Source organism: Pseudoliparis swirei, chromosome 19, assembly GCF_029220125.1.
Source record: "Pseudoliparis swirei isolate HS2019 ecotype Mariana Trench chromosome 19, NWPU_hadal_v1, whole genome shotgun sequence".
NCBI lineage: Eukaryota > Metazoa > Chordata > Actinopteri > Perciformes > Liparidae > Pseudoliparis > Pseudoliparis swirei.
Genome location: NC_079406.1, coordinates 4,732,044 through 4,755,908, shown reverse-complemented (window position 1 = coordinate 4,755,908; position 23,865 = coordinate 4,732,044). Strand labels below are relative to the sequence as shown.

The following is a 23,865-nucleotide window of genomic DNA, read 5'->3' as shown; positions in this document are numbered from 1 at the left end:
CCCCGTCTCTGCACACCTGTCTCAACACTACAGACGTCCAACAGAAACACGTTGAAATGTTAAAATATTAAAATAATTGCTCCAATCTGAATGCTAATTACCTTTGCATTGAAAATGCGGAAGGTTATGTTTTGATGGCCGTGTATTTATTTATTTGTATGCGTGTTACTCGCATAACTAAAAAAGTATTAAACCGAATCGCATGACATTTGGTGGGATGATTGGTTATTATCCGGGGACCATTTGATTAGATTTTGGGATCGATCGGGTCAAAGGTCAAGGTCATGAAAAGGTCAAAATCTTCTTTTTACCATAGTGCGGTCAATTTTTATCCAATTGGCATGCAACTAAATGCCAAAATGTTCATAATTCAATGCCCAATCTTGTGATATGCGAAGGTATGCGCTCTACCGAGTGCCCATTCTAGTTATCAGTATTTAATAATAAAAGTTACTCTCTCTGTCAAGTCCCCCCAAATGTGTTTGGATATCTGTCGGGGCATTTATTTGAGTTATTGTGAGAATTTCGCCTCGACCTGCTCCGCGGCGCTCACGAGCGATCAATAGAAAAATCATTTTGCCGATGGGTGCCCTTTTTTGGGGGTTTGAGCACCTGCCCCCCAAAATGTCTGTGCACGCGCCTGTGTGACATGAATATAAGTCGCTTTGGAAACAAGGGAATTAAATGTATTTCAGCTCCTCAGTCACAGAATGAGGCTTTTAGCCCACGTTTAAACTCAGCCCAGGGCGAAGCGATTCTACTCGCCCTGGGTTGAATGTCCGTTCGAATACAAGACTAATGTTTATCTTCCAGATTCTACATCAAAAACGTGACGTAAACCTGCGACTTTAAGCCCCTTTCAGTGGATTTGTATAACTCCTCTAACTCGGAGGCCTGTGAGGCTGAAGAGCTCACTCGGTTTGTGGCAACGAACAAATGTGAAGAATAGTGAAAGTTGTGCGAATAGATTGGGCTCGGATCGTGACACAGTACCCATGAATATCATTTGATGGTTCATATTATTAACTAGACGATGCTTAATGAATCTAACAGTTAAAGCGGGAACCTTTCTGACATATAGCAAAGATTTGAAGGAATCCTTTTATTTAAAATGTACAGCCCATCTGAGTTATATCAAACTGATGTAATTACATCATGTTGGTCATTTCTATTATTTGGGATGTTATAAGCTTTAAAAGGAGAAAACACTCTGCACTCGCCTTTAAACACACGCAGCGCAACAACAAAACTAAATGCAGTAAACAATGTAAACGTGATTATTCATTACGCAGACATGTAACCTAGCTTACAGTCCGGGGTCATTCATAACAGGGGGACAGCGCACTCAAAAAGCTTTTAACAATCAGTGACATCACCATTTAGGAGAGGACTGACATCGAAAACCTATTTTTTATAATGTGGACAAATTAAAATGATTATATGTATTTATTTATTTTTGAGAAGAGTGCTATTATGGCCTGAGATACACTGCCGAGTGATGACAGTACGTCCATTTAATGAAAATGGTAAATGGAGTAGTGACCGCTCAAAATTAAAAATGTTTATCTTTCTCAACCGAGCCAAACCGGCCCAGATCGGTTCGATATATAACCTTGGATGCCGGCTGTAGACGTATGAACTGTTTATTGTCTTTATTGATTTATTCCCGTGTCTTTGGCCTAGTTGACAGATGATTTACACACATTTAAACTTGCCTGCCACCTTTTTAATCGAGCTCTTCACTGCAGCTGAAACATTGTGCGTTCACCCGTGTTGTGAATGTTGGACGGTGCTGAACCCAATGCGTTTGCATTATTATAAATATATAATACATATAGAGTTAACGTTGACATCATATCCTGGATGCCGGTCGGAGTGGACGAGATGAATGAATCACAAGCACGATTATCTGTATAAAAGCTTACTTTATGAAGCACAGACTAAATATTCAGTAAATATGTCCTTTACATAGTATAAGCATCCTGTCGAAAAAAACAGTCCCGATATACAAACAAAACGAGAGACGGCTCCAATGCTGACATCAAGGTGCCGAAGTTGTCATTTAAAAAAAATAAAACATAACAATCAACAATATTTTGTCTACGATCCTAAAGCACAGGCTACCCTAGAACATTGGGGAACAAAGGTTAGCACGACAGCCAACGTGACGACGAGGGGAAGTCTCCCGGTAAGAAAGCAGTTATTCGTCCTCACAACACAGCTTTATAAAACGCTACTTCCTGTCTGGAAACCTCCACTTCAGCATCTCGGTCTGCACCAGGATCCAAGACCAGGATCCAAAACCAGGATCCAAGACCAGGATCCAGCTGTGACTCCCAGGTTTCTGGCCAAGTCTCCAAAAAGGATCTCAGATCCTGTTGGTCACCATTATATTAATATATACATGTGTATATACATATATATACATTTAATATACACATATATATATACATGTATATATTCATATATATATATTATATATATATCTATGAATATATACATGTATATATATATGTATATTAAATGTATATATATATATGTGTGTGTATATATATATATATACACACGCGTATATATATTAATATATATACATGTGTATATATTAATATATATATAGTAATATATACATACATATATATACACATATACATGTTTTATATATATATATATTAATATATACATATATATGTGTCTATATATATATGTATATATATATTAATATGTATATATATATATGTATTATTATTAATGGCCAGAGTCACAGCTCTGGTTCTGAGTGACCGCTGAGCTCACTACAGTTGTGTCATATAAGCAAATTACCAAGAGCGAGAAAAGGTGCGTGTGTGCGTGCGTGTCCGTGTGTGCGTGTGTGCGAGCGTGTTTGGGCTGGTTGGGATGGATTAAGGTGCTCACACACACCGTCATCTTCATCTTCCTCAGTTCGGGTTTGACTGGTTATAAACGGGATAACTGAAGGCATGTCAGTGTTTGGGATCTCTCTGACCGACTCTCTAAACCACAGCTCGTGTCAAGGTGCCCGTGAGTAAGGCACTCGACCTCCAGCTCCTCTGGCGGAGTTCAAACACCGCTCCTTCAAAGCGCTCACGAATGTAGCGGATGCGACGTGTGTGTACGTGATGCAACTGCACGAATGTCGAGAAAGAGAGAGGGGGGGGGGGGACAGAGCGAGCGTAATCGCTGTAAAAAGGTCCCCGGGGTGAATAATAAAGGTTTGGAGAATTAAATAAATAAATATATGCTATACATGGCAGGGACTTGATCCTTCTGAGAAGTTCTTTTTTGAGAGTCTCTGCTGTGACTTAACACGTAAAGGTCCGTACACACACACACACACACACCTGTGTGAGCGGCTGGGTGCGTCAACATGGGCGGGGGATGAAGAACTTTCCACAATGCTACATTAGTACCATCTCCATCTCCAGAGAGGACCGGGAGAAGCGGCTCCTCCTTCGTTCTCTGGCCCTTCAATAAAATACATTATGAATCACAACTAAAAACACATTTCATCTAAAGAGATCCGAGATTCATTTCTCAAAATAATACTGATGACGTCGTGGTATAAATAGTGATCACGGGTATGATCGTTTTGAATGTGCAATACTTAAGAGTTCCAAAGGGCTGAGGTCCGGCGGGGTCACTTGGGTTTCAAGCGGAGGGGCCCGCGGCCCTCTCCGTCTATTGCTAAGGACAGACACTTATCACCAGGGCGGATACATTCTGGGGAGGAGAGAGCGACTTCTCTCCGGTTTCTCGCTGTACGGACGACAGGAAGTGCCCGAAAACACAAAATACGAACAGGAACGCCCACGAAGGAGTCGGAGGATTTAAGCTCGCCGTTCTTTTGGGCCGAGGCCACTCGCTCCTCCTTCCTCGACCTCAGCTCCTCTGTCCTTGGGCGCCGCCGTGAGCCTGACTGATGGACGGGGAGGACTGCGTCTTGCGGAGGTGGCCCTCGCGGCCGGCCATGACCCCGTCCATGATCAGGCCCCCCATCACGCCGGCCTCGATCTTCTCAAGGTCGTCCGTTTCCGCGCTGATCTTGGCCCCCAGGAGGCTGATGTACGTCTCGTAGCGGCTCTTCTGCTCAGAGAGGAGGAGGAGGAGGAGGAACGTGAGATTAAAAAGATGATGAAACAAGACTGTAATGGTCCTAAAGGTTCAGGTTGATTGAGCGTGTAGAAGCCACTCCACTGATTTGTGATTACATATGCCGTATCTCATCCATGTTGGTCAATTAGGATGAGGTGACTGTGTGTTGGTGGTCAGCAGGTCCTTCTATCAATCAGGGGGTTGGTGGTTCAATCCCCGCCCTAGTCGATGTGTCCTTGAGCAAGACACTTAACCCTGAATTGCTCCCCGTAGCTGTGCATGAATGTGACATGTTAAGTGTCTTAAAAAGCGCTGTATAAATTAAAAAGATTATTATAATCATGCTGCTGCTCATAGATCAAATGATGCTGATATAATGTTGGTCATGTTGACGTATTGCTGAAAGGATGATGATGATGATGTTGATGATGATGCAATGATGACATTTTTGTTTTGTTCCATTTGTCCCTGTCTCTTGTCCCCGTGTAAAGCGTCTTTCTGTATTCACAAAACCGCTATAAAAGTTTTTATTATTATTATTATTATGACGTCAGGGGGCGTTAACTGTATGCGGACCTCACCTGAGTGCAGCCAGGTGCGTTTGGCCAGAGAGCGGAAGAGCAAACTAGTTTTCTTTTTCTTCTTTTTTTTTTTGATCTACAGCACATCGACAGTGTCAATTTTATTTTTCTCTTTAATATATATATATATTTTTTAAAATATACTTTATTAGAGAATGTGCACAATATAGCGACAGGGATCAGCGAACAAGTATTTTTTGTGTGTGTGTGTTGTTCTGTTTGCAGTAGTACTGCATAAAGTGACAGGAAGGTAGAGCAAATTAGAATAAACACAACTAATAAATAAAAAAAAATTAAAAAGCAAACTAGTTTTCAACCGCATATTAAGATGGCATATGAAGACAAAGCGGGGTTTTCCTGTTTAATATGAGTTTAATTTATGTTTCTGTCGCCGTTCTGCAATAAAATAAACTATTAAAGGGACACGACCAAAAAAGAATGCGCGTTAGTTTTCCTGACCGCGCTGACAGAGGCCTTAAAGGGACAGTTCGGGGGGTTTTGAAGTCGGGTTGAATGCGGGACGTATTCACCGTCGAGCGTATTACATAACTACAATACATGGAGTTTGTGGAATACGTTATTCTTTTAACATATTCGCCACATCAGCTCTTTTGGAGGAAAACTGAACTAAAAGTGAAACTTATTAATGCTCCCTTTCGAAGCCATCACACTCAGCTGACAAAAACAGTAGATAGATGAATTATGGATGTTTAGAGTCTGTCTCCATCTACTGTAGGTACTACACTGACTATGATGTTACCCCGTACAACCCCACTTCAAAATACCCAAACTATCCCTTTAATAAACACGAGCTCCATCTCTTTTCACTAACATCGTGACGACTTTTTGAGCTGTGCTAACTAAATATTTACTTACAGGGTTCATACACATGTTGACCAATCGATCTCCAGGACTTTAAACCAAATTTCCATATCAAACATTTTATGAAATCTCGGTGTAGACACGAGTATATACCCTTAAATAACACAAATGAATGAGAGACAATAGTTTGATTAAAAGAATAAATATTGATATAAATGTTTATTCTTTTTATCAAACTGCTTAATATATGAATATAACACAATTCCATGATTTTTCCAAAACTTCTGGAAATTAAATTTCTTTCAAGGACTTTTCCAGGACTGGAAATAACAATTTTTTGAAAATTCCATGACTTTTCCAGGTTTTCCATGACCATACAAACCCTGTACTTGCTCACGACCACTACTAATAAAACAAAATGATAATATGATGTACCTCAAATATATATAGAATGGACATAAAAAGAAGAAGGCCGGGAAGAGGCCGTCTGTCATGCTTTCTGCTCTCTTGAAAAACATCCCCATAAAAGCCCATGAAAACAGACGCGCATAAAGAAGCGGCCGAATGAGCCGGAGCCGGTACCTCGTACGTGAGGTAGTGCTCTTTGAGCCGGTGCTCCTCCCACTCGCGGCTTTTGGGGTCGACCGAGGGCGAGTTTTTCCGGTGCTCCTCCAGCTCCAGGCTCATCTGCTTCAGCTTGCTCTCGTGACTCAGCAGCTGCTCCTCCTGCACCAATCACAGCCGGGACGGAGAAAAAAAGCCAGACACAGCCAATCGGATGCGAGCGGACACAAATAGAATGTGTAAATAAAAAAACAAAAAGCCAAACCCCTGTGTGCAGACCTTTGTTGCAGAAGGCTTGTGTGTGCTAGGGTTGATACGCTGTATATTATGTACCGTGCAAAAAATATCAATCATAATATTGCGTTTGATAATAATGTATGATGCATCTGGTGGGGAAGGGAAGCAGTTCTTGTCCCCGATGTGCGTGTGTCGTCCTCCTCATGTACCTGTTTCAGTCGGGTGGATGAAGACGGCAAGATGGGCCGACAGAATTTCTTCATGGAGCCGATGGCGGCCGGGAAGGCCGGGGCGGAGAACAGCGCCGCCACCAGGTTGATGCGGAAGATCCAAGACATCATCTCCTCCTCGCTCCTGGAAGGAGAGAGAGAGAGAGAGAGTGAGGGGTGGCTGCAGAGAATGACTGAAAATAGGACGAATACAAACAGACAGCTACTAACAGTTCATCATCATCATCATCATCACAGTCCATCCATGCCTTTTCTGCACCAGCTCACCCTGTATGAGACATTGTTACAAGATGGTCCGAATGTGTCAGGATCTTTGGATGGTACCGTCCAATGAAAACACGTGAAAACATTTTCTAAAACATGCACGTGCATGAAAAAGGAACATCCCATCTCATTATTTTCTCATTTCCTGTTTTTTTGTTTTTTTTGCATCTCACATCTGACTGGTGACTTACGAGGCGTGCAGCAGAAAGACTCTCCAGTCGGAGGTTTTCAGCTTCAGCACGAAGGATCTCTTGCTGTAGTCGGTGGCACGAGTGGCTAAAGCGTGGTGGATCCGCACTGCGTTCTTCAGGTCCACCTCCGAAATGTCAGCGTCAGGCTTGTACTCATCCTGGGTAAGGTCACGGGGGGGGTTATGTTTCAGTCACTCTGTCTCCCACATAATCTAAGAGTAGCATAAACTGGTACTGTATTAAAATCTACTTCATCTTGAGGATTAACCTTTATTAAATTACATAATAAACTTAAAACGAGCAACTCTTTCGTTTGAACATTTCACAAGCGTATTAGCGAGTACACGCTTCCTACCAGCAGGGGGAGACAACACACACAGTAGAGCAGCCATGCCTCACTTCCTCTCTTCTATCTCACTCTCTCTCCATTACACACACACACACACACACACACACACACACACACACACACACACACACACAGGGCCGAGCAGCAAGGAGCATCCGCCACCGCTGTGTTTCTATGGTAACGGGGCAGAGGACAAGAAGCGGTACCTTCTGGAGATACAAGATCATCCCCTTCAGTACCGCATAGAACTTCTTCCAACCGCGCCGACCCCTCGGGGCTGGAGCAGGGAAAAGGGAAAAACAGGAGGTTATTAAGGCTGGAAAAGGGAAAACATTTTTTTTAAGTATGTCATGTTGTTTTACAGTAACTTCTTTGAATGTATTTCATTCAGGTTAAAGGGTACCTGTAGTGAAAGCGAATATGTAGCCAGATCAAAAGATAATGTGTTTCTAAAGGTTATTCATGCACTGACGGTCCAGTATTCAATAACAATACGTAGTTTAGGCTGTTCAAAGTCCTCAACTCCGACATGCGACATTGCACTGGAGCTTGAATATGGCGCGGGTGGTGTGACGTCAAATCGTTGAGAGATCGACAGCCAGCCACAGCGGATGTGTTCAGATACCAATATAAACAACGTCGAGCGCTCGCAAACAAATGCTGAGAGATTGATAATATGGACGATGAAAGATTGTCTGATTCAGCAACTGGATACTTGTTTGAACCTTTAAAAGCAGACTATCCCCATTTAGTGAATTGTGACAGCGATGATAGCGATGATTCTGATGAAGTTGATGCCGAAGGACCGCCGGTACAGATGCTTCACCGTGCGGACCGTGCACGCAAGTCGGCGGACGTTTGGTGCAGTTGTGGGAAATGTGTGCCACAAAAAACAGACATAGAGTGCATTTGTTGTAAAGAGCACGAACTTATGTCCGATGATATCGTGTCATTAGACCTCATCTGCTTCACACAAAAGCGTGAGCTTGATAGCTACATCGCGCATAAGCCAGCGCTGGAGATGTCTTTCATTGATGCAATGTTCGGCCCACATGTTCGGGGTCTGCACCCGAGGGAGAACTGTCAAATCGGTAAGTTTGCCAGTTGTTTCATGTAGGCTAATTTGCGATCACCAGAGTTGGTGTGATTATTACTAATATTCTGAATATATTCACCTTTATTCTCCCATAAGCGAGAGGCCTAACATTTGCCTGCATACTATCGCCCATGATTATGATGATCCTTTAGCATAGACTAAGAAGCCCATACTTTATATAGCGGTCTCAGTAGGCCGCGCACCATGGAGGCCGCGGTATATCGAATAAGGCGCGTCCGCTGCCCGTGTATCGTGGCATTCGCAGTATCTCCATTGATTTTGACCATATAGATTGTGTAATTCTTCGCTACGAATGTTTCACGATAGAGGGAAAGACATTATATTTGGTACACCTTTATAGCTCAGTTTGTTTGTTATAGGCTATCCGCTGTTTTGTCACAAAGTGGCTCCGGATTGGCTGAATTCCTTTCAACGACTCAACGTCATAGTTAGCTTTGACATGAGTAAATAACTAGCAAAATGGCTGCGCCCTGAAGCGTTCACGGACTCGGAATGTTGACAAAGAAATGTAAATCCTCGGGCTATGCGTGACTTGTTGACAATAGCGGCAGGGAAAATATGATTTATTTGATGCGCCGAATGGATGTAGCACGTTGTTGTTTTGCACTACAGGTACCCTTTAAGTATGTCTGTGTGTGTGTGTGTGTGTGTGTCTGTGTGTGTGTGTGTGTGTGTGTATACGATCACTCACTGCGCTTGCCGTCCATGTCGGCGTGGCTCTTGCGGCTCAGCACTCCGTGTTTGTAGGTGACGGCGTTCAAGAGGATGGGGATGGCGATGAAGGGGTTACTGCCGTCCGTTACCCTGGCAACGCGCTTACACCCGCCCTCGCACTGCTCTTCCACCAGCTCCGACAGACTCTTCCTCAACTCCTCCTCCTCACTGCGCGCACACACACACACACAGACACACACACAGACACACACATTCAGACCAAGCTGAGCAGTAGATATTCAAGTGGGCTTGCTTCCACCAAAACGTGCATACCCCAAATACCTTTTGCTACTGACGAACACAAAATGTGTACTCACACTGCCCACTCCAGCTTCTCATTCCTGATCGAGTTATACAAGACCTGCGTGGACGAAGCAACGAAGGAGAGGAACTGTAAAGACGTGCTCAGACAAAATAAACATCACGCCGCCAGATACTGAGACGGCTCTACTTCGTCACGGGGCGTCCTGTACCTTTAATAAGTCTTTCGGGTAGTCTTTGCCATTGTTGAGGCCGTCGAGGTTACTGATGAACTGTTGGCACGACATCTTCTTCCCAATATTCTGAGGAGAGGCGAACACACACACAGAAACACAACAGTTTAAGATCACATTTGTATTTTTCTGGAGGCAAATTTGTACAATCTTCAGCTTTATTTTCTTTATCGCCTCCAACCTGAATGCAGTTGCGCAACCATCCACCGGGTGGCAGTGGTGTGCTGCTGGTTCGACTAGCAATGAGAAGGTTCCTGTATGGAGCATCCATACATGTCCTCATGTTTTAACCTCTAATTATGATGCGTCATTAGAGGATGAAACACAGGGAGGTGTTTGTGTATTACTGCCTCTTTCTGCCTGGAAGCTAAACAGACGTGGGACTAAAGCTGACTCACTGCTGTTGCAACAACAAAAAGGAGAAAAAAAAGAAATATATATAATTGTCCGTGGCTTTTTATTCTTATTTCCCCTCTGAGAAGGCCACGTAACCGACAAAGACAACCCGGCTCCCTTTTCTAGGAAGAGTTCAAAATACCCAGGATTCAGCGCTCCGTGTGGATCGATGCGTCACAAAATGTGTTACGCTCCATTTATTCACGATATCCAGCAAATAGGTAACATCTTATACTCCAGAGCCAAAAACAAACTGGATGAACTTCTCAGTTTATAGTGTTTAATTTTCATGCAAATGTGCAATGCTGCAGATCAATTGCATTTCTAATTGCTTGTTCCCAATATTGCATTTATTATATGTAAAAGCAAAAATAGCTACTGACCATTTCTCTTTGGTGAAACACATTTCAGCACCTGGATTTGTTTTTGTGCCACTGAATAACTCAAATGAATGCATGAGTGTGTGCATCATCCGTTATTATGACCCTAATGGGAGGTGTTAGTACTATCAATATACTTACCACCTGCAGGGGTGGACAGAGACCAGGGGGGCAGATTTGGTTAGCGGGGGATAAAAAGGAGGAAAGGGAAAGTTTCGTTAGTTTGGTTAAGAGGAGGGATATTCACTGAAAGATCTAGAAGCAGGAAGTGGAGTAGAGCAGGGGGGGTCGAGGAAAAGCAAAGCACGGGACCTGTGACACTGATCGTGTTATGCTGCCCAGACCCCAGTGCTCCAGTTTACTGAATGCATGAGGCGATGGGAGGAGACGAGAGACAGAAACGGGTCAGAATGTAGGCCGCCGCCGCGCAGCGGAGAGAGAGCGGAGAAGGGAGCGAACGAACAAGATACAGAAAAAGATGAGGAGAGAGGAGTCGTGCCAACGCCGTCTTAATGCTTTGGGGCCGGGCGGGGGGGTTGAAGAGGGATTAGAGGGAAAGGCAATCCTGTAACGAGACAAAGTGCGGTACGTACGTGTCCGTGGAGGTCGGTGTTGAGCAGCATGAGGGCGCAGGTTAACGTGTGGGCTCCATCTGCAGCGGGATGACACACACACACACACACACACACACACACACACACACACACACACACACACACACACACACACACACACACACACACACACACACACACACACACACACACACACACACACACACACACACACACACACACACACACACACACACACACAATGTACTGTTAATAGACATCTGCAGAGCTGCATGTTGCAATAACTTCAGCGAGTGCCTCTGTTGGCTCAGTGTTATTACTATAACATCTATTATTACTAGCGGTGTGTTATTTTGTACAGCTGCTACGACTTTTATTCTTCATACCGTCGTCGTCGTCGTCATCGCCGTCTTTCTCCTCCTCCTCCTTCTCCTCTGGGCTCTGACCCTCGGGGATAAGTATCCGTGGGTTGCAGTGGCAGAAGCGTCTGGAGAAATGCACGAGGACCCTCTCCCTCTCCTGGGTCTCTCCCATGAGCGGAAAGGCCTTCAAGAAGGTCCTGTCGCACAGGAATGACACCACGAGGTCAACGGAGGTCAAATTCAATTTTTAAAAATCGAGATATTGTTACTTCTGAAAGTGCATAGACTTTGTAGAGGAGGGTCTCGATATTAATCAACTGGTCTATCGACAGAAAATGATAATCACATGAGCGTTTCGGTCACATTTGCTGGTTCCAGCTTCTCAAATGTGTTTTTGTTGTATATCATGTGTCGATTGATTCTTTTGGGGAGTTTTACTTTTGGTTGGACATGACGAGACGTCCCCATTGGACTTCCTTCATTTCAACGAGAAATCTATTTTTAAAAACAGGGCAGATTTAGTCAATAACTAAAATGATCTTTCGATGCAGCCCAACATTATTGCCCCCGATATGAAATGTGCAACAGAAAATGTATTGAAAAGTATTTCTATGAGGTCAAAATGAATGCAGGGAACGACAGAAAACTTAATTAAATTAATTTTCACCCTCTTTTATCATGAGCTGACTTTAGTGTAAACCAAATGAAATCCCAGATCCAAACAATATGAACGCAGAAATGTTAGTATGTTAATGTTTGGCGGGGACATTTTGCTATTCTGGTTCCGACTCGAGGCTTCGACTGAAGGCCGCCGTTTGAGACGGCGACATGTCGGGGACAGAGCAGCGACGAACTCCACCGCCGTCAGCTCCACCGGCCAACTGCACTGAACACGACAGCTTGATTAGCACAAAGCTGACGCCTCGTGACGGGGGTTAACACACACACACACACACACACACACACACACACCTATGTGTGTGTGTGTACCTCATCAGACCCAGGTGCTGACGGGTGCGTTTACCTCAGGGCTCGATCCAGCGACAGGCCGGAGAAATCGAAGAAGCTCAGGTACTCCGACGCCACCAGCTGGCTGAACTCGTTACTGCGGGGGGAGACGGGAAGAGAGCGTCGGCACGGCAACGCGGCGGGCGTACGAATGTGTCACGTGACGAATGAAGTGAGCCTGAGCACATGTGTCATCCATGCACTAATACAGAACATATGCAACTATGCAAACATGATTTCTTGTGTTTCGGGTCATTTATTAGTCATCATGTGCACACATGTGCGACTGTGTATGTGTGTGTATGTGTGTGTGTGTGTGTGTGTGTGTGTGTGTGTGTGCGTGCTCACTTCTTGCCCAGGTGTCTGGCCACGTCGCAGCGTTTGAAGCCCTCGAGGTGATAGAGGCGCTTGGCGAGCCTCTTGGCGGCCCCGAAGTCGGCTCGGCAGCCGTTGGCCAGCGTGTCGGTGCTGCCGCGCTCCAAGCGCTCCTGGCTGCCCAAATCGCACTCCTCCGAGTCTGTGAGGTTGGCATCGCTGTTGGAGAGAACACACACACACACACACACACAGGTGCTTAGGTTAATGAATGGAGCACATGTCCGTCGTTGCACGCCCACTCACTTCAAACTAGACAGAGGAAAGTGGAAAAACTCAATTATGTAAACATATGCTCACATAGACACAAAGTCAAATGATGTTTAAATGCCTCGTGACGACACTGACCCAGATACGCCGCCACTTAACGACCAACGGTAGATTATAATGCCGAGAGTCTCTTCTTATGAAGCTCCAGACCGTTGACCTCGAACATGATTTGAATGCAAGTGGTGACATGTACAAACTAAAAGCTCGACTCTGCTCTTCTTTCCCTCCGTTTCAGGCACATGCAGCCTGGACGTTAGAGAAAGGGGCTTTTTATTTTATAAAAAAGGGCCGGTAGAGCCAGAACATCTGCCGTGACCTTGAAACACCCGACTGAACGAGTGAGCCGTCCGTCCCATGATCATCAGCGTCCCGCCCGGCCCAGCTGTGATTGGGTGTATGCGTGTGGCTGTGAGGCAGGGTGTTCCCGCAGGAGGCTGGATGGACTCGGTCGTATTTACAGGGTTCTTACACATTTTAACCAATGGATTTTCATGACTTTTCCAGGACTTTAAACCAAATTTCCATGACCAAACTGAAATCTCGGTATAAACACGAAAAATTTAGAAAATTGTGCGATATTGAGAGCTATCGCTGGCTTATATTTTGAGCGTCTTTCTTTAAAAAAACATATTAATTATTTCAAACTCGGCGTAAATGAACACGTGATTATAACACATTTCCAGGACTTTTCCAAAACTTTTATGATTTAAGTTTTTTCCATGACTTCTCCAGGCCTGGAAATGACCATTTTAAAATTCCATGACTTTTCCAGGTTTTCCATGACCGTACGAACCCTGTATTTAAAGTGAAGAAGAAAAACAGAGAGCGATGAACCCATCAAGCCAAGGACACACACTCTGTGTCACCGTTAGTGTCGTCAGGAGAAGTTTGGATGATTAATTCGTACCCTACTTATTTATTCATGAACGTAGCGAGGTAGTGTATTGAAGATTTTGAGTCTGCTTTGCGACGCACTACCAGTCGTCGGCGGGGAGCCGATTTGAAACGGCACGACATTCGATATCTCCAAAGCTAAAAAGGAACAAAATGCAAATTGCACTCAATTATTGTAGAAATCTGCAAAAAGAAACGGTAAATTACCTCCGTCTAAATGACGTCTCCTCATTTCCTGTCCGTGTTTGCATCTGCGCGGCTCCGTCAGCGTTCTCGCCAGATGATTCCGATGTGTGTGTTTTTTTTTTTTTACATAATCAGATCGGCCCAATTGCATTACCGCGCACAAATTCAATACATTACGCGCTGATGTCGTTGGGGATTTGCTGGTTACCGTGGTGACGGCGGAAGCAGAGTGTCCTGTGCTAGTAAAGAGATTGCAGGCTATCTAACCCACCGGTGCCCTGCCTGGTTTCTCTCCCCCGGGCAAGGTCGCACTGTCCTCTGTCTTCGACTGATTCATTAGGCACCGAGTACCCCTCTTCATCTGACCTCTGACCTGGGACCAGTTTGCCTTTGGGAGACACGACAAGGAGCTGCTGCCTCCCTGGGCCACGGGAGCACATAAACCCTCCGCCATGATGAGGCGGGTCGTGCAAACTCCTCCACCGTATCTCGGGGGAGCATCATCGCCGCATGAATGACAACGAGATTGCAGATATAGAGTCGGATGAAAGCAGTTTTCATGCGCAGGGTGCCAGGGCTCACCCTGAGGGACAGGGTGTATCCGGATGGAGTGAAACCCGTCGAGGTCGTTTGGCGATGTGATTAAAATGCTTCCTGTACGGATCCTTCTGGAGGAAACACAGATTTTGCTGGATGGACTACAAATCCCACGTAGCCTGGGGAAAGTCACAGAAACCCTGTACCCCCCCCCTTTAATAATGGAAAAGTGGATGGATGGAAATATATAGACATAAAGATAGAAGATAAATACACAGACGCGCATATAGACACACGATAAAAATGAGTCTGCGGGAAGCCATCAAAACAATATCCAGCCTGAAATTGCTTCCGCTTGTCTGACCGTATTAATTCACTCCACGCAGAGGGACCTCATAAATCATTCAGAGCTCATTTCAGTCATGGGGCCAAAACGACGGCAGGCTCCCCGATTCACTGGTGTCTGGCAAAAAAACACACACACACACCAGTGAGAGAGACACAACATGATGTGTCAGATATCTAGCACAGACCTTTTTGCTCCGGGATACTTGGCGTCACCGAGGGCCAAGTGGCACACAGTAAAACCTATTTGTCTATCTGAAGGCTCGATTGTGTATCCCCAGGCCGCACATTCATCGTGTGTGACCGCCATGCAGTCGCTCTGTGTCAGAGACACACGGAGCGTGATGGTGCATGCCTGTGACTCACATGCTAAGCTCTTTGGCTGTGCACCACCCAAACCCACACCTAGAGGTGTGTTTTGCGTGTACGGTGTGTGTCTGTGTTTGGGGTGGGGGCATATTACTGCTAATGGCATCATCCATGAGGGTAATCGTCTATAATGGCATACAGTGGACTTTTATTATATTTTCACATCGCTCTGATGGATGGCTAACCGAGGCAGACACATTACGGGCACGCACACATATTGTGTGTGTGTGTGTTTGTGCGTCAGCGAGGTCATCTGCTGGGGATTTTTTTACACCGTCTCATCAAAACATGCTGTCGCATTATTAAGACTCTTACATGTAAAACAAGCAACGAAGACATCTCTGGACGCAAGAAATGACCCAAAGTTACATCCGTGTACAGCCACAGCTTTTGCGTTTTGTTTTTCACACTATTATTGACACGGTCGGGTCATCAACTGAGGCCACGAAGAGTGACCAGTTGCTGTTTTTAAAACTGTGGAAATAACCATTTAGAGCAGTTAGGCATCCCTCAAGTGGGCGAGAGCAACAAATATCGATGTAATACCTCCAGAGACTAGTTTAGTCGCTGGAATTTTTCTTTTTGCTGTGATTAATTTCAGTCAAAGTATAAATGACTGTTTCCAGGGTCTTTAACATGAGCATCATGAGTGTTTCTCATGTCTTCTTTTTATATGAATTGTAAACTGGATATTTTTTTGTTGCCACCCGACTATCGTTAATACCACCTTGTATCCATAGCAACTAGATACATATCATATCTCTTGCCTTCCATTTAAAATGATAAATCCTGATAGAGATAATATCTTAATTGAGGGTACACTCCTGCTAGATTCTCTAAATCCACTACATTCTACTTAAAAAGTCATTAAAGGGAACACACCACGTGAGATTTAAAAACGAAAAAAATAATTGTCATCCTAATTTTAGTATCATAGAGAAGCCCCTGCAGAAACACAATACAAGTACAATAGTGTGTATGTGTGTGTGTGTGTGTGTGTGTGTGTGTGTGTGTGTGTGTGTGTGTGTATAGAGTCAAACTACCTCACGATGTCCATGTTGCCACGCAGCATAATGTTACCCTTCCCACCCAAATCTTTAAATACAGTCTGTGACCTGGAGCAATGTCGAACTTACAGGATTTGCAGCAAAAAGTCGAAGTGAACGTCATATTCCTCTTTCCACATCGTCCCTCGGAACTTTGGAAATCAGCGGTTAACGGCGCGCGGAGGTCCGACCGCCTCATCGTCCGGTCGTCGGTGGAATCCGCATCGGCCCCGCGGTTTTGTTTTCTAATTTGCCAAACAATCCGATTTCTTCAAAGCGGAAGTCGGGTCATCGATGATTACGGCTGCTTCTGGTGATGAGTTAGACTGAAGCGTCACTTCGCCGTAGTGTCAACACACCAGGAATGTGTGTTTGGAGGGGTTTCTTTCTCTTTCCTTGAAGTTTGTTGGAGCTCCGCGGAGGAGAGGATGTTGGGGGCGGGGCCAACGATGTTGGGGGCGGAGCCAACGAGTAGGGCTGCCTTGTCCCAATGAATTACGGTTCCTGGTGGCGGCTCCACAATGGCCTTGTGTGTGTGTGGGGGTTCTGTATGTTCCTCCAGTGTATTGTTTCCATGTGGCTCAGCAGAAAAACTCAATTCACCCACGATCGTGTCCCAAAGTTTTTATAAAGGTCCTGTTTTTATTGTTTTTTTATTTTTATTTATAAAAGGAGGATGCCATATTATGTGTTGGAGAGCAGGATATAAATAGTTAAAAAAGCATGAAAGTACTTGATCAAGGTCACTGAATGGAGGTCCATAAGCACAGTAATATGAGGGACTCACCCTCACCCTATGTGATGGGTTATGCAACGACGAGACACACACACACACACACACACACACACACACAGACATCTTTACAACACACACTGACACATCCCTGCCTGCCAGCCTCACGATCTAATTCCCTCCTTCCTCTTTCTCATCTGGTGGAAAGAAGAACAATAAAACACTCCGGGGACAGAGAGGCAGCCGCAGCGTCAAAAGTACAACATTTTGGGAGATGGAAGACGGGAAAAGAGACAACCCCCTGGAGGTAGCTCGATTGCTCTTTGGACCGGCGACCACTCCACGAGGTTCGCTGCAGCCGGGCCCTGCGCATTATTAGGTACAGACAACAATGAGTACAATTCCTTGACAACAGCAATAACGCCGAGGGTCAGTCATCACTGGAACCAGCTGTGTGGGTTTCTTTGTGCAGCCAAAAGCAGTGACTCATATATACACTTTGTCATTTACACACCGTGGATTCAGTTTCACAGACAGCAGAGTTACAGACCTGCTGGAGCACAGAAGTGAGGTTCTCACGGCGGCCAGTGCGTCGGACAAACGGATTAAGTACTTTGAGTAGTTAGCCACAGCCATGTGCTCCTCACGAACACATGCAGCCCCAAAGGAGTCCTTCTTTTTTGCGCTTCACTCAAAACATAAAAAGAAATGTTGTACAAGGTGTGTATGTGTTTTGTGGGATTTTGACCGAGTCCACCTGGGAGTCGTGTGTGGGGGGGGGGGGGGTACAGAGGTACATGTTTTCAGAGAGCTCCATTTAGGCTTTCCCTCGTCACGATTCGGAGGAGAGAGGTAAAATGGAGCGGTGGATCTCTGTCGGGAGCTCAGGCATCATGAGCTGGAGGGAGAGCCGCTGCTCTCGGAGATGGTTCAGGCATCTGATCGGGTTGCCTCACGGAGGCCTTCTGTTTGAAGGTTCTTCAGGGAACCCACTGGATAGAACTACAGCATATATCCGATCTGGGAACGCGTGGACACCTTGCTTAGCCGGCTGCCACCACGACCTGGTTAAGGGTCGCAATATGGGTGGATGGAAAGATTTGTAATTGTGATATCATCAACCACTATTGATGATAAAATGTATTAACAAACATCACGCTATAGTTTAAACTACAGCCTCAAAAATCGTCAATTTAACCCTCCTGTTACCTTTAGGGTCAATTTGACCCCATTCAATGTTTAATGTCGGTGTTCTTTGGGGTCAATTTGACCCCAGGCTGTTTTTCACTGTGTCAAACATATAAGAAATATCAACTTTGTTATATATTTAAAGGGCTATATAGGTAGTCAACATACAAACATAAAGTACCTCACACTTAAACTTGGGAAACAATATTAATTCTAATAATTTTCTGGAGGTTTTAATTGCTGGGGTCAAATTGACCCCGAGGGTAAAATATGTTAGTAAATGTGAAGGAAACAGGAGGGTTAAGTAACAATTACATAATGACAACTAAATCACTGTATTTTGAAATGGCTTGTAGAACTTACTTGTGTAGAAAGTTGAAAAACTAAAAAGGGCCATAACTATTCTGTAGAGCCTGGCTCTCTTTCCACTAAACCCATCATTCAGGAAGTGTTGACAGACGCCTCGGAGGAGAGAAGCCTGTGGTCAGAAGAACCCCATTCAGACAAAACCGCCATTGGTACAGTAAGACTGCAGGGTGTGTCATAAAACTGAGTCCAGCTATATTTAGACGGGGGATAAATCTGTCGGTGCTGAAATGATTCAGTTAGTGTGTCTATTTGAATGTGTATGTATTACTGCGTGTGTTGCAAAAGTGCGACTGTGTGTGTGTGTGTGTGTGAGTGTGTGTGTCCATAACACTGCCTGACTGAGAGCCAGGAAAGGATAATCTGCAGGATGTTTCAGCAGCACTAAAGAACCAAGGGAAGGGTTTTATACCCAAAATCACATCCTGAAAGATGTGTGTGTGGGTCTGTGTGTGTGGGTCTGTGTGTGTGGGTCTGTGTGTGTGTATGTGTGCATGAGTGAGAAACAGGAAGAGGGAAAGATTCAGAGTGTGTAAGATATGAAAGCTCTGGCTTAGGATGCACGAGCATTATGCACATTTCTGCAAGCCGCTCGGCCCGCGTGTCTTTTATTTGCGCGCGTGTGTGTGTGCGTCTCTGCACGCCACGGTGTGTGTATGAAAGAGATTACGGTCCACGCGGCAGAGCCCCGTCTCTGATATGGAAACAACTGCGCCTGGCTTTTATCTGCCCTGCTCGCGCTTAGATCTCGTGGGCTCGCGTACCAGGGGGGAGGAACGCGCAGCCGGCTGCACGTTTCCCAAACGGATACGCGCGCAGGATCGTATCCGCGCGCGCTCGCGTTGAGCCGGAGACGCTGCACACGTCCTCCTCAGGTTTTATTAAGTATGCACGAGTGAACAAGACCCCCTTGTTCGACACTTTCCATCGCACTCCTGTTGAATGTGCGTTTGTGCTTTGATGCGACTCTTGGCCTCAAGTGGCATATCCATATCAGTCAGAAGGGTTTCACTGCGTGTGTGAGTGAGAGTGTGTGTGTGTGTGTGTGTGTGTGTGTGTGCGTGTTCTTGTGCGTGAATACTACATGTTGCCTTAACGCATAAGCAGCATTCAACTAGTCAGTTCCACTGTGTAGCTCTAGCTGGCTATTGACACTAGTTAGCTGCTTGACAGACAGACTGACAGAGAGAGAGGGGGAGAGAGAGAGAGAAGGAGAGACACAGAGAGAGACAGACAGAGAGAAAAAGAGAGAGAGACAGACAGAAAGAGAGAGAGGAGAGACACAGAGAGAGAGAAAAAGAGAGAGAGAGAGACAGAAAGAGAGAGGAGAGAGAGAGAGAGAGAGAGAGGAGGAGAGACACAGAAAGAGAGAGGAGAGAGAGAGGGAGAGAGAGACAGCCAGAGAGAGAAAAAGAGAGAGAGAGAGAGAGAGACAGAAAGAGAGAGGAGAGAGAGGGGAGGGGAAACACAGAGAGAGAGACAGCCAGAGAGAGAAAAAGAGAGAGAGAGAGACAGCCAGAAAGAGAGAGGAGAGAGAGGAGGAGAGACACAGAGAGAGACAGCCAGAGAGAGAAAAAGAGAGAGAGAGAGACAGACAGAAAGAGAGAGGAGAGAGAGAGGAGAGACACAGAGAGAGAGAGAGAGAGAGAGAGAGAGAGAGACACAGAGAGAGAGAGAGAGAGAGAGGAGGAGAGACACAGAGAGAGCAAAAGAGAGAGAGAGACAGACAGAAAGAGAGAGGAGAGATAGAGCAAAGTGAAGGAGTCAAGAGAGAATGTGTATTTTCTCAGCAGCCTCTATGGATTAAGGTTAAGCTTGAACCTCAATGTTGGTCTCCACTGTTAGAGGAACAGATTGATTGGCTAACTAATCAAATGACCACATGTGGCTGACAGCGCAATCTGAAATACGACCTAATTGACTGAAATAACAAGCATGCTCACAGACGACAGCTGACTGCATGAAGCCTTCACTCCTTGTTTCCCTGTGTTTCCTATAATCCCCGTGGCCGGCCGCCGACTCCACTTCCTCCAGCCACTGATGTCAGAAGAATCGTCGGTAGCAGGGAGGAGATCTCCGGGGAGAGTTTGGGCCGAGGTGAGATGAGGCGGCGTCTCTCCGCCCGGGGCGTCATCAAAGCCCCGTCGGGTTATGGGAGTTGACGCCTGAAATTCGGGCGCAGTCTGTACGCGCTGAAGCTGTCGCCAACGTTGATGCGAGGCTCTGAAAGCCATCGGAATCAATTTGAATATCTTTTCACGCGTTGGAAGTCTGTGAGCCGGTTGGTGTTTCTTTGCACTGATGCGCTGCAAGATGACTGTATATGATCTGTAAAATAGGATCACGTTAACAAAGACGATGAATTCGTGAAAGGCGTGTCAGACGCATGTCCGACTGATTCGTGACTCACGCAGCGGATTGAGACGCAGCGACGGGGGTCCGACCGCTTTGTGCTGCACGACAATGATTTCCGGAAAAGACACACGACTCTTTATTCCGCCGGCTCGTTCTGTGCGTCGCCAGTAATAACGAACGCCCTTGCTGCGTGGCCGTGTTCAGAGCTCTTTGTTCAGAGGGAAAGAATGGCTTGTTAGTCTTCAGCCACGTTAGAAATGTCGGCCTTTAGGTCCCCCCCCCCCCCCCCCACACACACACACTTTGGGCGGGACTGAAATAGATCAGGGACGACTAAATGAAGGATGTCCAGAGAATGAATCTGAAGGAGTTTGGCTAAATACCGGCAACATCTATGACATCACCGTCCGCCTCAGCTGCCCTTACTGATTAGCTCATGTTAGCATGCTAACATGCTAACATTAGCTAATCTGTCCTAAAATGGGGAAATTGTTCAATTGATGTAATTATTTAATGGGCTTGTTTACAGATTATTATTCGTACAACCTGTTTCTTGAATATTGATTCTGTTTGTACACCTGATAGGAACCATTTTAACGTCCTATGTTGTGACATATTTAGGTGCGACCATCTCCTGAAGACACGTGCAGCGGTAGAAGTTTTGTACTGCGCTAAAAGATTAAAGTTAAAGAAGTTTAAGTGACAACAAAGTGTTGGTTTCTCAAAGATCATTGTTTTCTGAGTGGACCCATTTCCCTCTCGGTTGTGTGTAGCCAGCGAGGTTTAACATTACCTTCGCATTGAAAATGCGGAAGGTTATGTTTTGATCGCCTTGTATTTATTTATTTATTTGTATGCGTGTTACTCGCATAACTCAAAAAGTATTAAACCGAATCGCATGAACTTTGGGGGGATGATTGGTTATTATCCGGGGACCATTTGATTAGATTTTGCGATTGATCGGGTCAAATGTCAAGGTTAAGTCCATGAAAAGGTCAAAATCTTCATTTTAACAATAGCGCGGTCAATTTCTATCCAATTGGCATGCGACTAATGCCAAAACGTTCATAATTCAATGCTCAATCTTGTGATATGCGAAGGTATGCGCTCTACCGAGTGCCCGTTCTAGTTCTTTATGTTTCATCGCGCATATTTACGTGCAAACAGGTTTGTGCGTAATGGAAACGCCAACGTATGTCGAAATGTATTTATACGGTTGTTGGGTGGATCGGTGGCGGTGGTGTTGACTGAGGAGGACGTGAGACGAATAAATCCATCAGTAACCGTAGAACGACGGTGTCGTGTGTTTCCTGGAGGGAGTGATGCTGATGTCTCGTCGTGTTGCGCTCTGCAGCTCGTGAATGGAAAGTCTATTTGAGCGGTTCAATCCACTAGGGAATAGAAAATGACCCGGCCATGTAAAAACTCAACGTCTGCCAAGTTGACGGGCCGACTGACTGATTACCTCGCCTTTTTGGGGGGTTTTTTCATTGCTTTGCAGCTGCTCGGCCCTGCAGTGAAAAGGACTAGTTGTCCATGACGCCAGAAGTGCCAAAATATGTCACTGCGCCAATTCCGAGGCTCCCCACAGGGAAGAATGGAGGTAGGGAGTGGCAGAGGAATGAAAGATAAGAAGCAACAGGAGGAGGAGGAGGAGGAGAGCGCCGGAGGCGAAAAGGAAGAGGAGGTGATGCGGAGAAGAAAGGAGGAGGACAGGAGATGAGATAAAGTCGTCGAGGACGGATAAAGTGGGGGAAATGAATAAAGAGACGGGAGGTGAGATGGAGCTAACAAAGAGAGGGAGTGACAGAGTGAAAGAGAGAGAGAGAGAGAAGAAGAAATGGATGAGATAACGCAGCAGGCTTCATAGCTCGGGCAAATAATTGTTTTTGCTTTGACGCGCTGCCGTTTTGGAGACGTTGTGAATCATAAAAAAAGCTTTTAAGATGTGAATTTTAAAACGAGAATAGCCCGTCGGTTCTATTCCCTGTGGGCTGCGTGTTCTCGAGAGTCCATTAAAAAAGAAATGGTGCTATGGAGTTTTCATCATTAGCATTTATTTTTTTGCCGCGCTACTTCAAACTACTTCGATTCAATTGGGCCGAAAAGCAATTATTTGAAAATCCCTGGAGAATATTACAGCAAACTTCAACTGTCAGAGCGATGGCTTTCACCTCCAATGGTTTGCCTTGAATTGCCAATTCTTGTATCTCCTGAAGAACTAAAGTCAATGACCTCTAGTTACTGGGAGTGTCTTTAAAGCTTAAACATATCCCTTAAAGACCGACTAGCAGATGTATCCACTCGAGATGTAAGTGCTCAAATGTCTGGCAAGCTTGGAGCAAAAATCACATGCACACACGAACACACACACACACACACACACACACTTTAAGACCCTGCTGGGCAGAGGAAAGCCGAAGACGATGATGTCATGACATAAACAATAGCTCATTCAGTTTGGCGCTGGTGGTCAGGAAACAAGACCTGGACAACATCTGTATACACACAGAGAAGAGAGAGAGGGGGAGAGAGAGAAAGAGAGAGAGACGACATCTTAAATCCTCAGTTCATCCCATAACTCGTACTGAGCTACGAAAGCACGGGGGGAGAGTCTGTGAACAAATCCCAGCAGTGAGCTGAGCTGTTGGAGGTCTGGCTGCATCTATTTGGCTTTCCAGTGTAAATGAGACCGTGTGCAGCGGAGGGCCGAGCTGGAGAACAAGCCACGGGGATTGACTCCAAGCCAGACCTATAGTTCAGGTTACACGGCTTCTCCCGTATGGTTCCCGTTAGCCCCTCCCCCC

The 23,865-nt window shown here is 45.4% G+C and overlaps 1 protein-coding gene across 1 annotated transcript in view; it reads right to left on the bottom strand.

The window, feature by feature from the left end:
* Positions 1 to 1,905: 1,905 nt before the first annotated feature.
* The window catches only part of psd2 (pleckstrin and Sec7 domain containing 2), a 32,919-nt gene continuing 10,959 nt past the window's right edge, over positions 1,906 to 23,865 (bottom strand). The window contains 12 exon segments of the mRNA XM_056439534.1: positions 1,906 to 4,101; positions 6,096 to 6,239; positions 6,524 to 6,668; positions 7,000 to 7,157; positions 7,555 to 7,625; positions 9,157 to 9,347; positions 9,497 to 9,540; positions 9,653 to 9,742; positions 11,043 to 11,101; positions 11,411 to 11,583; positions 12,411 to 12,491; positions 12,743 to 12,928. Coding sequence (XP_056295509.1) covers positions 3,898 to 4,101; positions 6,096 to 6,239; positions 6,524 to 6,668; positions 7,000 to 7,157; positions 7,555 to 7,625; positions 9,157 to 9,347; positions 9,497 to 9,540; positions 9,653 to 9,742; positions 11,043 to 11,101; positions 11,411 to 11,583; positions 12,411 to 12,491; positions 12,743 to 12,928 — 1,546 coding nt within the window. The 3' untranslated portion in view covers positions 1,906 to 3,897.